This window comes from Lycorma delicatula, chromosome 1, assembly GCF_047948215.1.
Source record: "Lycorma delicatula isolate Av1 chromosome 1, ASM4794821v1, whole genome shotgun sequence".
In the NCBI taxonomy this organism is placed as follows: Eukaryota; Metazoa; Arthropoda; class Insecta; order Hemiptera; family Fulgoridae; genus Lycorma; species Lycorma delicatula.
In genome coordinates this window covers 287632909-287655313 of record NC_134455.1, presented here as the reverse complement: position 1 = coordinate 287655313, position 22405 = coordinate 287632909, and the positions used below count along the sequence as shown (strand labels likewise).

Below are 22405 nucleotides of genomic sequence, written 5' to 3'. Positions count from 1 at the left end.
TATGCTCCACTTATATTATTGAAGAGGAATAAAATGAAGTTTTGGATTAGGAAAAAAAACATTAGCCCAGTGTAGTAGAAGTTATGTTGGTGATACAAAGTTTAAATTGAAAGATCATTTAATTATTGAATTTATTGCTAGTAATCTTAATAAATGATTGTTACTATTAAAAAGTGGAAATGGATTAAACTTTTATTAATTGATTACAAATAAAACCAAAATTAAATTACTGTAGGAAAGCAAAGCAGTTTTGTATTGCTGTTAATATAATTGATGAAGGCATATGCTTGTCATCTGGAGATTATTCTTTAAGAAAACTAATTGTCATCAAATAAAATTTCTTTCCAAAATAATAAATCCCATTTTATTTAACTTAAAAATTTTTCCTAGTGCAAAAAATGTAGTTTTAACTAATATATGTGTTGTTTACTATATCAGCTGAGTCACTGAATTAATCACTTCTTTTCAGAATACTGTAACTCTTTAAAAATTTCTATTATTGTGGCTTTTATATATTGAAACAAATGTAACTTTTGTATTTAAAACATATTATTTAGTTCCACAATTAAAGAAAACTACAGGGGATAAAGAAATAAAGAGAAGTCTATTGATATTTGCACTGAACACATGGAAAAGATTCATCTATCCATACATTTATATTTTGTCAAGGTCTAACCTGTTAAGTTTTACATTTGCATTTTGCATTTTTAAAATTAACATTTTATGTAGATGTTAAGTTGTGTTTTATTTATAATTTTAAGATAAGTAAGCGAATATAAGTAGTTAAGATAAAAATATAGTGGGATCAATATGATCACAGGTGGGTGATAACATGTAATCAGTTCCCAAAATGTTAAATTAATATTTGCGCCTTTCTTTGAATATTTATGTAAAATCGAGCATATTGACGACTCTGTATTGATATTTCTACAATTCTCATACTGCATTATTTGTCTTAACAAGAAATACAGCTGATGAGACTTGAATAAAGGCTCAATAGCTAAGAAGTATAGGGAAAGCATTACATTAAATAAAAATCTATGTACATCTAAATCCTGTAGCATTCAGTCCATCCTTTTCTGCTGTTTTTATTAATCATATGTTTAAATATTTTTTATTATATTTAGTTTATTTTTATTTTTTTAAATTTATCCCAAATGCTAAAGTTATGTGGAATTTCTGTAGTCTGTAAACTATGTAGATAAGGATTTATTGAACAGGATTTTACTGATATACATATTCTACTGGATTTTTTGACTTGCAAAACATTAAAGCTTCTTTAAGGTAGTCAGAGGTGAAAAATTACATTGTGACAAATCTGGAATGTAGGTTTGGAATCTAAGAATGTAGTTTGGGTTAGGAAGCATTTTCTGCTGATTCCTTAATGTGTTTAGTGTGTCTGTAGAATAGTTTGTGGAGGATGTAGTATTGGTTATTAACTGTTCTTTGATCCTTCAGAAAGTCACAGAAAACATATTTTTCTTAACCCAAATTAGTGATGAGTACTTTACCAGCTGATGGCTTTTAAGGTTTTATATATATACTATAAGAAAAATTAATATAAGGAAAAAAAATCAGAAAAAAATAAATAAAATCTATAAATGAAAGTCAAATCAACACAAAAAAAAAACTAATCATATAAAAACAACATCTCCAAAATAAAATTCCTTGAATAAAACCCAGAAAAAAAAGAAATCTACATAAAGAAATGAAAGAAACAAAATCTTTCTTTTTTCATTATGTGACTGTGACCATTCGACACTGCTTTTTTTTAATTGGTACAATCAGATTTCATCACATGTAATAATTCAGTGTAAAAATTCATCACACTACTGGGTAATGTGTTTTCAGAACATAATAGATTTTGTAACTCAGTGTCAACATTGTAGTACACCCTTCTTGCACATGTTTATAAATAATTCAAATCTTCAACTGTAGACCAAGTTATAGTAATACTTTCAGGCTTGACATTGAGCATTTCTTCAGTAGTTAATCATTTATTATGCTTTATAATTTTATCAACATGATGTTCTTTGAAAATGGATTGGACCGGTCTTCCAAATTGATTTTCAGCTTCAACACTGAATTTATCATCTTTGACATTAACTCACTTGCTAACATTCCACAGAATAATATAAAGTTTTCCTTACTCCACTAGCATATATTATTTTTATAAATTTGATGTTGGAAGTCCTACTATTGACAGAAATCTAACATTACATTTCTCAATAATAGCAAGACACTGAAATGTGCTTTTTCAAGATTTAAATGTAATAAAAAAAAAGCTACACAGATATCAAACAACAATAAAATGGTTTAGTTTGATGTGCTTAACTGTGGAATTGAAATTTACTGTGAACTTTGTGTAATTGCATTTTTTTAAATGAAAATATGATTCGTATGAAAGGAAGTATAAATCAAAAAATAATATGTAACAAAATTATGTACAATAAATAAATATTAAAAAAAATAAAATTGAAATTTTATTTTATTTGAAATAAAATTGAAATTTACTGTCCACTTTCTACAGTCTACAGTAGAATTAATTCTACTGTCCACTGTAACTACTTAAAATTAAAAAAGCAAACCAAAATTATAAAAGAAATAGGATTCTGAAGCTTTGTAAAAAAAAAATAAATAATGTGTAAATTCAAAATATATCTTGTTGCTGAATTGGTATGAACAGGTTCTAAATGAATAGGGTTACACTGTATGAGCATTTTGGAGATTTTTTCATTGTTATTCTTGAACTGTTAAAAGTACTTGCTCTAAGATATTATACGTAGTCATAAATCTGTTATAAGGGTTTTACCAGTGGGAACTTGCTCTTGATTTTTGTCAGTTTGTTGACATCTCACTGCTTATATTTAGTTATAATTCTTAAGACTGTTACTGAATTAAAACTCCTTGCGATGTCAACTAGTTTTAATATGTTTCAGAGCTTTGTTAAAAGTTTTTAATAGTAGCATGACAATTAAATTATTAAATTTTGAAAATTTTTTATCTTGAGTAAAAAACATGGTTTTGGTTGGTTCATAGGTAGTCTTAATTACATGGGCGTTTCGGAAAAAAACTTCTGTTTGTCTATAAATAAAAAATCTGTGTAGATAAAAATATTTTATTATATATAACTTAAAACTACAGCTTTTAACTATTTTTCAACATAGTCGTCATTTAAATTCAAGCATTTGTCATAGCTTTCACTAATTTACAAAACAGTAAAATCACACTAATCCAGACACCCAGTGATCTGGACTGATCCTCCTGATGCAATCTTTATAAGTTGTAAAGAATTTTCTGAAAACACATTTGAAGGAAAAAGAGAATAGACTTTTAAAGGTGCCAATAAGATCAATTACTTTTGTTTACGATTAGGCCTACATGACATTACTGTATACTACTCTGTATTGACAGATGTGAGCCATTAGCCAAAATAAACATTTCACATTTATATTTACTTGTGCGCTGGTTTTCAACAGTCTCAGATCTCAGTTGAATTTTATTGTTTGTAGTCGTAGTTTCATTACATATACTGTAAAGTACATATGTTACAGTTAAATTAGTATCGTGTTTTTGTTTGTTTGGTCATTTGTGTCGGTATTCTTGCATGTGTGCATGTTTTGTATTTCTGAAATGAAAAATGGCAACAGGAAGAAAATGTTTAATGGTTTCTACACATGAAAAAATGCATGCACTTAACTAACCATGTTGACAAAGGGAAAAGTTACGTGCCCTTGAATTAGGAGTTACGAAGCAAACAGTTTCTGATTGGAAAAAAATTAGAGAGGTCATTGAAAACTTTTGTGCGAAAATGGTTGCTGAAGACTCTTTGGGAAATAGAGCTACAATAAAAAAAATCTAAACATGAGCATTTGAATGAAGCTTTGTATATGTGGTTTTATCAGGAACATGAACAATGGGTTCCAATCTCAGGGCTGTTACTGCAATCAAAAGCTCTAATTCTCAATAAAAAATTAGGAGGTTAGCCGTCATTTACTGCTAGTGACGGTTGGTTAGCAAGGTGGAAAGAATGACATGGTATACGTCTATTGAAAATCTGTGATGAAAGTCTTTCTAGTGACAGTGTAGTAGTTTAAAAGACAGTGTAGAAAAGTTTAAAAAAAATTTTTTTAAGTTAATTGCTGAAGAAAATTTAATTACTGGTCAAATCTTTTATTGCAGATGAGACTGGTATATTTTTTAGAATAAAACAATGGTTTCAAAACGTGAATCTTCAACAAAAGGCCATAATTCTAGCAAAGAAAGACTGACATTATTGCTCTGCAATAACACATTCGGAGGACTAAAATTGCCATTGTTAGTTTTAGGGAAGTGCTAGACTGCATGCACTAAAATATATTAACATGAATGCTCTTCCAGCTAAGTACATGACCCAAAAGCCAGCTTGGATGAGTTCAGATATTTTAAAAAATTAGTCTCATTACACATTTGTTCCCTCAGACATCAAATATTTGAGAGAAAAAAGATTAGAAGAAGGCTTTGTTCATTGAGAATGCTGCATGTCATCCAACTGAAGAACAGCTGAGATCTGGTAATGTATACTTCAAATTGCTACCACAAAATGTTAGTGCTCTGATACAACCCCTTGACCAAGGAGTTATAGAAGCTTTGAAGAGGTGATATAGAAAGAAATTGATAACTTCAGTGCTTGAACAACAAGAAGCTGCTAAAGAACAAAAACATCTTACAGAAATTCTTGAAACAATCAATGTAAAAACAGCGATTTATTTTTGTGCCACAGCGTGGGATGAAATTACCAAACCTACTAGTCAAAAGTTGAAAAATATTTGACCAGATGTCCCAATGGAAGAATCACTCATTGCATGTAATTAAACTGATAAAGACAGCAACACTCATGAAAACTTTGTTCTTTGAAAACTTTGTTATTTTAGAAATGGGAAGGCTGTTCAATGTTGAAGACATCACTCTGTGGGTAACATGTGATAAGATTGGGAATGAGATCTTGAACAAAGATGAGATTGTGAAGGCTTGTTTGGTGTCGTTTTTGCAAGTTAGCCAAAATGACAGCTCAGACGATGACATTGTAGAAGATGTAACTTGTCTGTTATTCTGAATCTGTGGAAATGTTGGAGCAATTAATTACCTATTTCGAGAGACAAGAAGACACGTTCTCTATTCAACTTTTAATGTTAAAGTGTTATTAAGTGTACAAGATTGCACAGGCTGAAAGCACTTTTCAAATTTAAAACAGAAAAATATTTGTGATTTGTTTCAATAGATATTTTACTGTTATACATACTGTATATAAGATGTACTGTTTGAAGTTTTTGATGATGTTTTTGTTTTACGTTTTCTAAGTTTAATGTTCTTTGTGATTTTTGTTAATCAATTGAAGAAGATCCATAAGCCTCAACTTTATTTATATACTATTTATGTAAGTAAAAATTTATAATTAACTACAGTAATTTAGTAATTTCAGTAATTCCATGCTATTTACTGTTACGTATACTAAACTGAGAAGGATTTGATCAGTTATTTGAATATTGTAACCATAAACAAAATTCTTGTCGATGCGTCTAATATCCTCTGGATAATCTGGACTTTCATAATCTGAACTAGGTGCGGTACCATCAAGTCTGGATTAGTGTGATTTTACTGTACCCTTCATAAAATTCAGCCACCTGGGTACCTAGCTAACCTTTTGAAGCTTGTCTTCATCATCAAAGTGCTGTGACAAGCCATTTCGTCATCTGAGTGAAGAGGTGAAAATCACTCGGTGTCAAGTCTGAGCTGTAAGGGGGATGATCAAGAATGTCCCATTGGAATTGATTCAGAAGTTCTTGAGTTCTTTGAGCACTGTGAGGATGAGCATTGTCATGGAAAAAAACGAACACATGACAGCAAACTGTGATGTTCGTTCTGAATGGCTTGCTAAATTTTCTTCTAAGTTTTACAGTAGACTACTGAAGTAATTGTACCATGTTCCATAAAATCCACTAGAAGAACTTTCTTGGCATCCCAAAAAACTAGCCATAATTTTCTTCACTGATAAAGTTTGGTGGGCTTCCATTGGCTTAGATGGAGAACTGGTTTGGCCCTAGGTCATCAACTGTTATTTCATTTCGGCGTTCATGTAGGTCACACAAGTGTCATCCCCAGTCACAATTCTCTTCAATACACTTTCTCCTCACATCATAGTGTGAAAGGAAGTCTAAGGCAGGCTCATTTGTTTGGTTTAATGAATCACTGTGAGCATTTTTGGAACCCACCAAACATGTAACTAATTTATCGATGACAATCTTCTACAAAACCATACATGAAATTTGTGGGAATTGTTTGGAAATTTCAGAGTTTGTGAATCTTCCATTTTCACGCACTTTTTCGTCAGTTTCACTGACAAGATTATTACTCACAACAGAAGGCCTACCACTCGTCTCCATGGATGTTTGTCCTTCCATTTTTTAAAATTCAACCCATTGTTGCATAACTTCGTCACTCATAACGTTTGGGCCATACACAGTACACAACTGACAATGGATGTCTTTGCGATAACATGATGTGGCCAAAGAAATCTTATGACAGCATACACCACGCACTTTGCATGGGATTTTCTGTTGCAGTGCTCATGTTTTTAGGTTATAGTAAGTGAACAGGCTAAATTATGCGGTTCACACTGACACAGTTGAAAGCACACTGGTTCAGAGAGTATGCTGATGTGTCAATGGCGGCACCACTAAAACAACTACTATTGCTATGCTACAATGAAGGCTACATTTCAAACTGCCCTTGTAACACAATGGCTGTGGTTATTTTTTTTTAAAGCATTCAATTTTCATATGTTAGAAATCCCCATTGTCCACTATTCATGTTTCCACTAGTGTTGCAAAACATCCTTACCTTGTAAGCATTTGCCTCTTTTACTAATAGAATTATTTATGTTGCGTAGTAGTTTTGTGAGCTATACAAATGTCTTACCTTGTTTAGGCTTGAACCAATACCAATCCTTTACATTCAGGTATTATATTGAACCAAAAAAAGGTAAATTTTCATTTTTTCCCCCTGACTGTCTAGGATCTGTACTGCACAAAAGGAAATCGAGGGGATAATAGGATGCCACACTATAAATGATCATACAATACATGGTTATGCAGCCAATATATAAAAGACAACATGATTATTAGTGGAAATAATTTCAGACATTTTTTGTTGCCTGGATGAGCTCTTAAAATTATTTAATAGTTGTGGGGTTACCTTCTTATTCCGTTGCAGTATTAAAATAATTTTTTCACATTAATAATCAATTTTAAAATAGAAGCTGATTAAACTGCAGCTACTACTGAAAACCCATCAAAACATCAAGAGTAACTTTACAATTATTAATAATTAAGATGTTACTATTAGAAACCGAATTTATCCTTAAACACAGCCTAAAAGTTGAATTAATATAGCACCTTTTTATTTGATGCTTTGCTGCCACATTCTGACATTATAAAAGATAGTTGCAAAGGTACGAAATCAAATAATGGAAACATAACGATTCATGTGTTAGACTGAATTACTTTTAATTATTTTATAAAACGCAAGTAATAATGAATGTTGTGTTACATATTTAATAACGGTTTTATATTAGTTTCAATTTTTATATTATTCACATAAACTGCTAAATTGTAACTCATTCAAAGTGCATGCATCCATTCGCACGCATGAACACATGCGTGCACAGGACACTAGAAAAAACTGAAAACTTTTGTAAAATCTGTTTTTCTCCTAACTGAATAACGAAACACACTGTAAGATAACAACAGATAACTGCAGTCGTATTTGTTAGTTGATTATAGTCATTGTACTTTGATTTGTGGAAAATAGTAAAATTCATTTATTATTGTGTTATTTATTATTCACATTTGTTTCTATTATAACATGTATTATTTTGAAACAAATTTATTTTGTTATTGGAGTGACCAGATAATTACAAATCATTGATCAGCTAATACATTATAATACTGTTAATTTATTATTAGTTTATATGTAACTTATGTAATATATGTTCCAATAAGAGTGCTGAATTTAATCAGGTGAATAAATTTATTTTCATGAAATGGTATATATTTTTACATCATTTCACAAAGGATACATGTTGTAATTTAAGTATGATAAACAATACCTGTCATGTCCTCCACAGCTTTCTCTGCATCTAGTTACTATTGATAATTTTGATGACTTTTTCACAGACTTGCTCCCTAATTTGTCTGATTTCCTCCTCGGGTGGTTAAGTTTGCAGTTTGTGTTCATAAACCTATGATTTCACAAACCCTCAAAGAAGAAATTGGATGGTGCCAGGTCACATGATCTCTCTGGCTGGTTCTGGTCACTTTTTTGCAAGAGGATACGGTGTGGGAATTTCTCTTGGGAAAAGCTATTTTGTTCACAGTGAGACAGTTAACGCCATCCAGCTACAACCGTTCAACTTCCATACCATTCAAATATGGCCACACAAAGTTTGTTATGATATTATGGTAATGTTTTCCATTCACTGTCATGGTATTTCTATTTCATCTTGAAAAAATAAGATCTGATCACGTTATTGGTCCAAAATCCACACCAGTCAGGGACTCGTAGGCAAATCATCTTAGCATAAATTTCTTGAGGTTTTTCTGTTCCTCAAATTGCATCATTTTTGTTTTTAACAAAGTCACTCAGGAGCAAATGCACCTCATTAATAAAGATATTTTCTTTGAAAAGATCTTTAACATTTTGCTTCTCTAAAAACAATTCAACAGACTTGTTTCCATTGTTAGTGATTAGTTGATTTCAATTGTTAACTAAATTTTGTACCCATGCATATAGAGAGGTCTTTTATGAAAATTTGCTGCAAGGAGCTTCTTATAATGTACAATGAAAAATGATTTTATTGGTCTTTCATTGACACTTATAAAGAATGGCGATGTTTTCAGCAGACTGACTAGAATGAGGATACTCAGCTGTTTTATTGTGAGGAGTTGTACCTGTTGTTTCAGATTTCTTGATCAGCCTACAAATTGTCTTATTAGGCGGATTATAACGATTGAGGATCACACAGTGCTTTCAAATAGTCTGCATAAAGCTCACCATTCTTGTATTCAGTTTTAACAGTTAAAATTATTCCATTGCGTATTAAGTGCTCTATCACAATTAACTACAAAAAAAAACAAAAAACAGATGACTTATAACAGTGCTACCACTCTATTAACAAAACTGTGAGGTACAATTAAAATCCGGTGTTGTTGTTGAGACACCTGTTATAAATTACATGCATAATATACAACATTTGTTACTTTAATTAACTTTTTTCTTAAATATATATAATTTATTCGACAATATATATAAAACATCAGTTTGCATTCATTATGCTGTTTGAAAAATTGGCCTAAATAAATCAAACTTTTTTGTTGGTGACAGTGTAAATTATTTATTTAGAAACAAATTAAAATTACTTGCCTTAATATTGATTTAAGTTCTAAAAAAAATTAATTTATTCAACAAGCAGCTACTTATCATTAATAATATAGCCAAGTATTTTGATTAGGTGGTGGCTGTATCTTCAGTGCATGGAAGTCATATCTTATAGCCAAACAGGTCATTGAGGGAAAATTTTAGTCAATTTGGCCGTTAATTACTTCACCCTTTTTTCATTTTTAAACATCCATCTTTTTTTTAATTAAAAAAAAATTGTTTATTAATGTGAAAAAAATTGTTTTGATTCTGCAACAGGACATAGAGATAGCAATTTTTTTCTTGAAAGGGCTGTTATTACTGAAGTATTGGAGGAAACAATCTGAAAAAGTCAGTCAAGGTAATTACAGTGGTCCATATTTTAACAGACTGAACTGAACATTATACAAAATTTTTTTCTAAGTTCTACAGACCAGAATGAGTAAATATAAATAAAGGCCACAAAAGTTGAGATTGCCATATTATCCTTGAGAACGTAAACATCGTGTTTATTCTGTATAAACTAATGTAGAAATGAATAAGTGTGATTTTGTGTGTAGTGCATTTTTTTACAATGGTTTATTGATAAATTGTTGCAGTCTAAGTTCAGATAAATACTTTAATTCTATAATTTGAAACTAGTCATCTTTAATTTCTACTATTTTCATTTATAAACATTTGCTTCTGTTACTTCTGGAAATATTCATTATTTACATTATCTTATAGCTTTACTTAATTTATATATTTAAGCTTTTTCGTGTAATATTTCAAGTTTGAACCTTTCTGCCAATAGTACCTACAGAAACAATACTATTTATTTAAAAAAATGAATACTACCTAGAGACCATTCATAAAGTGTAAGAAGCATTCCTTGGACTACTAGTGTGTCTGGATCTTTTAGTAATTTTTATCAGTAATATATTTGTTATTGAAAGTATTCCTTAAATTTCTAGTTAAAAAAAAAAAGCTGACAACACAGTTGTAAGACTTTCCTATCATGTGGCTTTTTTCTGATGCACGGCTTACTCACACAAATTAAATACTTTTTTATTTAAATACTATTTTTTGTTTTTTTAATTCAATGATTCTAACTAAAGTACGTGCGCTTACCTATGTCACTTGTGCAGGTGTACTGGTACTAGCAGCCACTTTAAAACTTTTAAATTTAAATATTCTTCATTTATTTAATTCAACCACTCACCTGTGATGTCACAACATAGCAGATGACTACAGCAGTCGTCTGGCCACTAAGCGGGATGACAGGGTTAAGACCCCACTTTAATGGCAAACAAATTTGTGGATCCAAGATGCTCCAACAGAAAAAACTGCAACAAAAAAAGACCCATTATATTACCTTCGACAATGTTTCAAAATTATTACTATTTTTTGGAATGGGGGTGCAATTTAACAAAAACAATTTTACACAAAAGATGTTTTTTTTATAATTGTTTACAAAAATATTTTTAAAAATGCAATGAAAATCACCCCTTGTACTGTCTTCTGTAACTCTTCAAAATTAAAACCGTTTTTAGGGGTGGGAGTGAAATTTAGTAAAAAAGTTTTTTTACAAATTTTTGCTTTATTAATATTTACAAAATTATCAAAAATAAACATTTAACCTTAATTATTCAAAATCTCTTGACAGTTTTGTTTTTCCTCTGTATCCCCCACCCACTGACTTTTTGAATTGAAAATTGAATAAGCATCAATGCCCCTACTATAGAAATGTTATAGCCGAAGTTTGGTGAAAATCAGAAGGAATGATGCTTCAGACAGATAGATATTTTGATTATCTAGTGCTTATATTTTTCAATATTATTGGGTATTTGCAATTTGTTTTATACAGCTAAACAGCAGTTTTGAAATATAAATTGAAGCAATTTGGTTGAACCAAATATAAAATTAATTGTTTAATTATCAATTTGTTTTTAAGTAATTTATATGCTGTTTTGTGGTTCATGTAGTACTGAGAACAAATGAAACTAGTATCTATCATGGATGATTTATAAAACTGGTAAATAGATAAGATACTTAAATTTGCTTAAAAAATTTCAATCTCATTAATAGCATTACTAAATTAATTACTTTTATTTTATCTGTATTTTTTATGTTTAGAAGCATTGTTAGTCATTTCATTATTATCCTTTCCTAAGCACATTCTTCGTACTAATTAAAGCAATTGTATTAAATCAGATTTTTGTAATATGTGTAAAAAAATCTTATTTTAATAATGTTGTACCTATTTTTATTTAAGATTGTTTATATTTATACTGGCTATGTAATATTCATATAGGAATGATTTATGAGAGGTTATCTATAAAGTAAAGACAGTTTCATTGTGAAAAAATTTATAAATATTTTTTATTTCTCTTAAACTACATACCTTTTACTATTTCTTTACGTAGCTGCCACATAAATTAAGACCTTTATCATAGCAGTACACCAGCTTCAATATACCCTCATCGTATTCTTCTGCCGCCAGTCCATTTAGCCACTGATTAACAGCATTTTTAAGTTATCACCCGCTAATTGTTTATCACTAAAAAACTCTTTCAATTTCCCAAACAAATGGTAATTAGAAGGAGCTAAGTCGGACTATATGGTGGGTAATCATAAATTTCCCATACAAATGTTCTCAGTAAATTACGTATTGAACCCGCAACATATGGACATGCATTATCATACAGCAGGATGACGCCGTTGTTCAGTTGCCCATGTCATCGATTTTGAATGGCATACCATAATTTATGTAAAGTTTTGCAGTAGGCCTCTGCATTTATAGTCGTTCCATGTGGCGTGAAATCAACCAGCAGTATGCCAGACTAATCCCAAAACACTGTGGCCATCAGTTGATGTCTAAATGGCTGTGGCTTGACCTTTGTTGGTCTGGTTGGTGATTGAGGATGATGCCATTCACTTGACTGCTGTTTTCTCTCTGGTGTGTAATATGAAATCCATGTTTCATTGCTAGTAACAACTGAATTGAGGAACTCATCACCTTTTTTTGTGTAGCGCTTCAAAAATTCTAATGCAGATCCCATTCGGATTTTTTTGTGATGTTCCATTAAGATGTGCGGCATCCAATGTGCACAAACCTTTCTGAAGCGTAAAATGGTCATGAACAATGTGACCAATAATTAGTCTTGAAACATCAGGAAAAAGAAGGGCCAGGTCGGAAATTATTGGGTGACAATCTTTTCTGCATTGCAACAAGTCATTGGTGATTATCGAGGGCCTCCCTGAAATTCTTCATCATGCACATTAATTCTGTTATTTTTAAAACTTTCACACCATTTTCAGACGTTTCTTTCATTCATTACATTATCACCATACACAGCAACCTACTGCTTATGAATTTCAGCTGGTTTAATGTTTTGATGGTTTAAAAAACATATGACTCCATGTATTTCACAGTTGGCGGCAACGTTCATTTTTGTATTAATTTTATAACGTAATTCACATGTAATGAAAGATACTACAACGCAACAACCTACAGACTACAATGCAGTGTGTACATTACTAGCCTGACCACGAGTGATACAGGTTCGCATTTAATAAACTAGTCCTGTTAGATCACTGAAGTTAAGCAATTTTGGGTATAGTTTTACTATACTGTTAGCATTTATTAGTGTTTAATAATCTTATAGATTATTGCTATTTAACAATAAAAAAATTGCTGACAATTTTCTTTTTCCTTGTTTTTTAATTCTCCAGTTTTAGTAAAAATATTGTGTTATCAAACTACTTGAGTTGCTGGATAACAAGTAGTTTGAGTAGTTCTTTACTATCCAAATCACCATTAATTATGAAAATTAGGTTAATGATAACTAGTTTGCTTATTGTGTTCAACTTGTTTGTGTTAGTAGGTTTTGATTATTTATATTGTAGTTGAAGAAATGTATTGAAAGTCATGCATCTGATGAGACCTTCACATTTTGTAATGATTTTTTTTTATAATATTGTTGAAAAGAATTGTTGATTTATCCGTACATCTTGTTTGCAGGAATCAGTACAGCAAGAAATGTTATCGGAAGAGGTTTTGACCACAATATCAGAAGATAATAATTTAACATTATCTGAGGAGAATATCAGTGTGGAGTGTGAAACAATTCTTTCTTCATCAGGATCATCCTCGGTAATGGAGCCAGTGATAGAGGTGTCAGTTGCAGAAACTATAACAGCAGCAGCTTCAGTTCCAACACCTTCATTAACTCAAACTATTGCCTCAGCACCTTCTGGAACAATATTTCATTCTGCACCAGTTGCAATTACCACCTCTAATATCTCTGTAGCACCTGTTCCAGTAAGACTAAAGTCATATTCTGGACCTTCAGCTAGACCTGTTGCTATAACAAGTGTTCGAAATATTAAACCAGTCAATTCTGTTTCAGTTCCAAATAACAGCAATGCTCCAAAGAGTGTTAGTAAATTTTACATTCTTTAGCATATTGTGATTGATCTTTAACAATTATTTGGTGTGTTTAAGTTTTTCAGTCAGATTTTGTTATTCAATGAAAGTAATTAACTTTTCATTAAAAAAAAAGTGGTTGGAGAATTGTCCCCAATATTTGAAAGTGATGACAAAGAAATGATTTCAGTGTTTGGGTTTTTGTTGAAATGGAAATCATTCCCATCAAGTGATATGTGGTTCATAATTTCATAAGGTCAGTTAAAAGGAAAAGAAATTCCAAACCATTCTTTGGTGAATAAAAGTATTTTAATTTAGGGAAAATAACTTTTTTCCCCAAAAATTTTTATTTATATTTTCTGAGTTTTGATTTTTCCTATTTTATTTCTGCAATATGATTGCATATGGGAAATTCCAGAAATTTGCTGAAAGACACTTAGTAACTTGAAAATTGATCATCCATAAAAATATACCAGTTGATCAGAGAATGAAAAAGTTATAATAAAAGCTGTTTAATTTAAATTAAGATTTAAGAAATGTGGAATTTGAATGAATTATAAAAATTTATAAACTAAAATTAAGTTAAAAATATAATACTAATATCAAAGTTTTAATAAAACCAGGACAGTTTTTGAATTGAAGTATAGGGTGTACATAAAATCTTTCCATGATTACAAAAATTTATTATAAAAAAAAAAAAAAAAACTATTACAGTTGCAACTGTGCGGTTTATAGCAAAAGAAAGAAAAATTATCAAATTTTTTTATATTGGTTTTTTAAAGGTAGAGTTTTTTAACTAGCAGTTAATGATATTAAAGAACAATTTAGATTCGGAGTAACAGTACAAGGTGAAAAGATAAAGATGCTACGATTTGCTGATGATATAGTAATTCTAGCCGAGAGTAAAAAGGATTTAGAAGAAACAATGAACGGCATAGATGAAGTCCTACGCAAGAACTATCGCATGAAAATAAACAAGAACAAAACAAAAGTAATGAAATGTAGTAGAAATAACAAAGATGGACCACTGAATGTGAAAATAGGAGGAGAAAAGATTATGGAGGTAGAAGAATTTTGTTATTTGGGAAGTAAAATTACTAAAGATGGACGAAGCAGGAGCGATATAAAATGCCGAATAGCACAAGCTAAACGAGCCTTCAGTAAGAAATATAATTTGTTTACATCAAAAATGAATTTAAATGTCAGGAAAAGATTTTTGAAAGTGTATGTTTGGAGTGTCGCTTTATATGGAAGTGAAACTTGGACAATCGGAGTATCTGAGAAGAAAAGATTAGAAGCTTTTGAAATGTGGTGCTATAGGAGAATGTTAAAAATCAGATGGGTGGATAAAGTGACAAATGAAGAGGTATTGCGGCAAATAGATGAAGAAAGAAGCATTTGGAAGAATATAGTTAAAAGAAGAGACAGACTTATAGGCCACATACTAAGGCATCCTGGAATAGTCGCTTTAATATTGGAAGGACAGGTAGAAGGGAAAAATTGTGTAGGCAGGCCACGTTTGGAGTATGTAAAACAAATTGTTGGGGATGTAGGATGTAGAGGGTATACTGAAATGAAACGACTAGCACTAGATAGGGAATCTTGGAGAGCTGCATCAAACCAGTCAAATGACTGAAGACAAAAAAAAAAAAAAAAAAAAAAAAAGGTAGAGGCAGAGTAGAGGAAACTGATCAGTTTTTTATAAAATGTCATCAATCTAGGAGAAAGCACAATGTGTGTTGTATCAGATTTGAAGTCGCCAATTACTGTGCACTGAAATTTTAGAAGGGAATATGGATGACTAGCACCTGATAGCAAGAGTATCGTTGCGTGTTATGCAAAGTTTAACGAGAGTGGAAGTGTAATTGACCTTCCGTAAACAGGGTGACAGTCCATTAGTGAAGAGAAGGTTGAGGTTGTGCATCTAACAATAAACAGCCCTTCCAAATCTACCCGTCATGTATCTTGTGAACTAGGGATTTCCCGGTCAACAGTGTACAAAATTTTACACAAGAAACTAAGGTTGCACGTGCAGAAAGTTTGGATATTACAACATCTACAACCAGGTGACTGCCCTTGTCGTGCTGCTTTTGCGACCAATATTTTACAATGGATTGATAACGACAGTGAGTACCAGCAGCATGTGTTTTTCAGACAAGGCTACTTTTCACACCTCAGGGAAAGTAAACAGGCATACATAATATGAGAATGTGGGGCTCAGAAAATTCCTACTTTTCCAGGGAGAAGATTAGAAATTTCCCTGAGGTGAATGTGTTCTCCTGTTGAGAAGTAGTCTTCTGTTGTGCGATTTGATGCACAACAGAACCATTGGTCTCTTATTTTTCATTGATAATCAATAACAGGTAACATTTACTTGGATATGCTGCAACACTTTGCCGTACCTCAACTAAATGACTTGCAACTTAGGGTGGTTTTACAGCAGGATGGCGCACGACCATATTGGGGATTACTAGTTTGAATTTTCTGAATGAATCATTTCATGGCAGATGGATTGTGTGTGATGGTCCCACTCCATGGCCACCATGATCACCTGACATAACTCCCTTAGATTCTTTCTTGTGTGATTATGTTAAGGCCAGAGTCTGTGCAACACCCATATTTGATCTGTACTCATTGAGACAGAATAACTGAAGCTGTTGCTAGTGTTACTGAAGAAATGTTGACCAACATATGGTGTGAAACTGATTATAAATAGGACATTCTACGAATGACAAAAGGTGCACATGACAAGTTTATTGACATGGTAAAAAAAAACTTGATATTTTTTTCTTTCTTTTGCCACAAACTGCACAGCTGTAACTGTAATAGTTTTTTTGTAATAAATTTTTGTAGTCATGGAAAGACCGTATGGACACCTGTATAGAAGACCTGTAGAGAAGACCTGTATAGAAGAATGAGCAGAAGTTAGAAAGTTCACAACAAATACTTAAAATAAAGTCATTTCATTAGTGTTAACATCCTGTTAATGGTGGGTCCCCAGATTTACTAATGTAAAGTGGATGGAGGTTAATCCTACTATATAATTATTTTAATTTATTTGACGACATTTTTATTACTAAGCAATCTTTTAATTCTCAATTACCTTTCATAAAATACTATAAAAAACCTGCTGAACTCTTAAGCTAATATAGATAGTATATTTGTAAATAAATGATTCACTATATTGTGTTTTTATAATTTTTTTTTAATTTTATTGATGTAAATATTGAATGGACAATGATTATAATCATTGCCCATTGGGCAGAGATGTTTATATATCATATTGAGACTGTATTATATTTGTGTAAGATCAAGTAATTAAGAACAGTTAGTTAAGGTTTACTTTCGTTGAAGCAATTAAACTTGTAGTTTTAGTTGTAAAGTTACTTATATATTAACTACACAGATTCTCTGATGAGTTTTAATCATTTTCTTTATTTGAAAATGTTTTACAATCAGTTTGATATTAAAACTTGTCTTAAATATAAGTACTACATTTTTTTTTTTTTAATGAGATGAATGTTAGATCTCTGGTACTTTACTGTAATTTTGTTTTCATTGACATTAAGCTTTATATTTTTCAGGTGATATTGTCAAAAGTTGTACTGTCTGGAACAAATGTTCAAGGTGGAATGGAGAATATTGGACCTCAGACGATAAGAGTAATCAATGCAGGGCAAAATAAAATAGTACCAAGTCCTACCAAGGCGATCACTTTGGCCCAGGCAAGACAGATGGGACTTCTATCACCGGGCAAGTTACAGCAGATTCTTCCTAATCCAAATATTAAGGTAAATTCCTCTCACGATAGTGATTTACATATGATCATTTATGAAACTGCTGATCTTTCTGTCCATCACAAAAAAGTATTTTTTTATATCCTAGAAAATGATTTTATTGGATAATATGTACTTCTATAAACAGAAACATGAAAATAGCAATTTCAAATCAGGGCCTTTTTGAATTGGGTTTTAGATTCAACAAGTTAAGCTGCTACTAATTCTGATTCTTTTTTTATATTTCATTAAATGTAGTTAAATTCACCTTTTGGTAAAATTAAAACATTACTTTTTTAACATAGTTTCTCATATCTAATATACCATCTTAACTTAAAAAAAATTTGGTTATGGTAGTTAAAATATACCTAAGAATCAGTGATAATAAAATCCCATACTTCTGATTGCTGACTGTTATTGGTACAGTACAGTATTGAGCATTAATGCTCAAATTCAGTACTGCTCTTATGACCCTGATTTTACCACATGATTTTTTTTTTATTGTTTATTTTTTTCATTTTTTTATGCTGTATTTGAAACTGATTTGCATTTGGTTTCCATTGTTTGGAAAAGAATTCTAGAACCAATAACAAAAAAAATCATAATTACTGTAATTCTGATAGATGACTGGAAAATGATTTTCTATGAAATGTAATTTCAAAGTCAATGAAAGTGAGGTTAGTAGTGACTGTTCAATGTAGTGGCTAAAGATCAGCTTTACCAAGTAAGATAATATTGAAATGGTAAAATTATTTATTTAGACACATTAATAGTTAATTACCATCTGCATCAGAAGGAGGGTATTATATTTAAGTGTCACAATACCCTGGGAATTGATTATTTCTTATATCCCGAATTCTGAATCCCTAAATTTGTGTAGTGTGTACTGATTTTCTTGAAGTGGATATGAATCAAATTGTTCAAGCTATATTGAGTATTTGGTGATTTTTTTTTTAAGAAGCTAATTTGACAGATATTAGCCTGTGTTTATTGTTTAAATAGTCATGTTCATATAATTTACTAAACAGCCACTCCAATTTCTACAGTTTACGTATAATCAGTTGATAATTTTAACATCATATTTGTTAGCTGAGTTTAAGTATTAATTATGTAAAATGCTTCCTTTTTTCAAAATTATACTGAAGATTAAATAACATTTATTTAAGATTGTATTTAGTTTTAATAATTTAACATGTATAGTTTATTTAAATAAATAGTATATTTTAATTTATTTTTTGATAAATTTTCTTGATTTCTGTGCATAAGAAAGATATTTGGCATTAGATTCAATGATTTATTAGTTTGAGAAATGTGGTATTTTTAACATAAAAGAAAATATTTTTCTAGGTGTGCCAGAAACAATGCTATTATTTTAAAATTACAAAGTATTGGTTGAATAATGTCAAGCTGTTGTTTTTCTTTGGATGTATTCTCCATTAATTTTTCTGAGCTGGTTTTTATATGTTATAATTCAGTTTTATGAAATCTGTATAATTACAATTTAAATGTAAACTTTTTAATTTTTAATTAAAACAATTCAGACACTTTATAGTAGGCTATTTGACAGTGTGAAAAATAATGTTATAATTATTGTTATTCGTGTAGATTATGGATTTTAAAAGCGATTTGCATTAATGTGACTAAAGAAATAATGAATTATTTATCCATAAACCCTGAAAAAAACTTTAAATTTTTTTTAGCTGGCGCCATGTGATCGAAAACGATCTGGGTTGGCTGAATCTATGATGATGTCACATGTCAGTAAATATGTTTGTTATTGATTGCCATTCCTTTGCGTTCCTTGGTGTTTGATTTTGAAATTATTAATTATTATAATATAGAGTGATATTGTGATATTTTATGATTTCCATATTACATATTTCTCATTGTCATATGGACTTCACATATCACAACTTCTTGCACAGTTGCAGTTGGCTGAATATCTTCACATTCTTGAATGAGTTGGGTTTTTTGCCGTTTGACAAATGCAGGTTGAGAAGTACTAGTATCACACATTGCTTTCCTGCGATCTTGCTGGCAATGAAATTTAGAAGACAAAACTCCATCTACCATGATTATTCTCTGGTTGAATCCCATTTTATACTGACAGTAGTTTGCCATGTCTTTCTCCATCTGTAATGAAATAGGCAAGTTATTTTAAAGACATATATAGACATATTTTTTCAAAAGTGAATTATTTATTTAGTCAAGTAAAACTTTAGTGACACAGAGTGTTAAAATAAGCAAATATTCTCAGATTTTATAATTATTAATCTCACTGAAAAAAAATTAATTACAATGTTTTTAATAAATTTTTATTTGAATGGATATATCAGCCAGGTTAAGTTGTTACCAGCAGTAAGTGGATATGTTATACTTAGAAAGGATTAATTATTTTTAAAGAAACAGGAGTCAAATTTGAGCAACATATTTATGAAATAGGCCTATTATTTTGTCATCATTAATCTCAATGCAGATGCTGCTAGCTTATTGTTTATTACACATATTATTGCTTTGGTGAAGCAATATTTTTTGAATTGAACTGATTTTTGAAATTAGTATTCTGTTGACTTTGGCTAAAAGTGTTACATAATTTAGAACACTGGCAAAATTGAGTTGTTCAATTCAGTGAAATAACTGAAAATGTGGGGGGCAAAAGTTTGTTCATAAAATTATAAAGTTTACATTTTAAAATGTTTTTGTTACTTTCAATGACTTAATGATACTTTTAATTACGGTAAAAAGTGTGTAGACTGAGATTGAACTGACAACATGACTTATCTGTTTTTCTGAATTTGTAAATTTAAAAATTTACTAACCCACTGGGTTGTTCTAGTGGTAAAATGATTGTAAATCAGCTGATTTTGAAGTTGGGAGTTCTCATGTTAAAATTCTAATAAAGGTAGTTGCTTTTATTTGAATTTGAATATTACATCGTGGATACTGGGATTCTTTGATGGTTGGGTTTCAATTAACCATTTGTCTCAGGAATGGTTGGCTTGAATTTGATGAAGACTACACATTTACTGGTAGTTACATTGTACTGTTAAGTCACTAATAACTTTAATTGTTGATGTGACTATAAAAAAAAAAAAAATATGATGTGGACACTACATGACTTCCTTGTACGCCTGTTAAATTATATATACCCATTTTTTGCTGTGCTTCATTTAAACTTATTTCATTTGAGAGTAAGATACAATTCTCCAATTCTTTAATAAAGTGGACTGTTACACAATTGCCGAAATATTAGTTTTTTATCAAGTCAAATGTACAATTATTAATTCAACAATCTTACATGAAATATGGATAGAGTAGAATTCCCTTTTATTACTCATATTACTAGATCAGTATTATTCGTATCTTTGTAAGTTGCTGATTAATAAAAGTGTCAGATTTCTGGCGTGTTGTATAAATAAAAGGTAACAATAAATAATTAAACTATTCAGTTTAATAAACTCATGTATACTGGTTACAAATGTTAATTTTGACCTTATGGTGTAAAATATTTAATTTTTATTATTGGCTTATTTGTTGAATAATCAAAAATGAAAAAGAAACAATCATACAGGAAAAAGAAAGATAACATGAAGAAGTATATCTAAACAAAAAAATAAATGACAAGATGAATATGAAGAGGAAGAAAATGTTAAGAACAAGGAAAGAATAAAAAAATTAAGATAAGATGATGATAAATATAAAAAGGAAGAAAGTGTTAAGATCAAGGAAAGAATAAAAAGATTAAGAAAACTAGAGAACGTGTACACAGATTAAGATCAGAAGAATTACATCAAACCAAAGAGTGATTAAATGATTGACAACAAAAAAAAAAAAAAACGAAATGATGATCAACTCCGACTAAGGGAGAATATTATCTGACAATATCAGAGGAGTATTGAACTAAAAGATAAGAATTTCTTGCAATTTTTTAAAGATCAGGCATGTATGCTTCAGTGTATATATTACTCTTATGAGGGTCTATTTTTCAGTCACTCTGTAGTTAACTTTAATGTAGTTAAAATTAAACAGTAAAATATACCAGTCATTTTACATATTCTCCACATTAACATGTTTTATATATTATAAAATAACATGATTAGGTTAAGCTGAAAGTGGTAGTGCACCTAAATATCAGTCAAGCCTGACTCGGGACTCCCCTTAGGTATAACAACATTGAATTCTAACCTCAAACAGATTGGTAGAATAGACCATCCATAATCTATATATTATGTCTTTACAATAAAATACTCATTAATAATAATTTGCTTATTTACATTGAAGTGGTCTTTACAGAAGAAAACAATTGAATTATTCACTATATCATCAGGATCTTTGCGAGCAAGTTGTATCCACTTTTTGCGCATTTTGGCATTTTTTTTAACACATACAAATAGTTTTTCTGGTGTCTTTATTGATATGTTTGTGCACGCTGGCACTACTCACCATTTGTAATTCATTTTCTTGTGTAAATTACAGTAAAAAATAACATAAACAGCAGAATGCTAACTCACCTTGTGACTGTTTATTTAGTGATGTGTGACGTCACTGAAGCCATATTGCTCAAAATAGCATTTGGTGGCTTACTTAAATAGTGCATTTTTATTGCTGTTTTTTGAAGAATTACATAAAAAAATTAAAAGTAACCACATTTTGTGGGCTCGATAAATATTACTAAATAATCTGAGATGGTTTCCAGAAACCAGTCAATTAGCCTATCCATACCATTTCATTTTTTTAACATAAATCATGTTTTCATAGCTGTTTTATT

The 22405-nt window shown here is 30.4% G+C and overlaps 1 protein-coding gene across 5 annotated transcripts in view; it reads left to right on the top strand.

Annotated features, from left to right (window-relative positions):
• The window catches only part of mip120 (Myb-interacting protein 120), a 111299-nt gene that overhangs the window by 8053 nt on the left and 80841 nt on the right, over nt 1–22405 (top strand). For all 5 annotated transcript variants that reach the window (XM_075379091.1, XM_075379077.1, XM_075379086.1 and 2 more), the window contains exons 3-4: nt 13457–13873; nt 17446–17652. In XM_075379091.1, coding sequence (XP_075235206.1) covers nt 13457–13873; nt 17446–17652 — 624 coding nt within the window. The remainder of the gene's footprint in view (nt 1–13456; nt 13874–17445; nt 17653–22405) is intronic.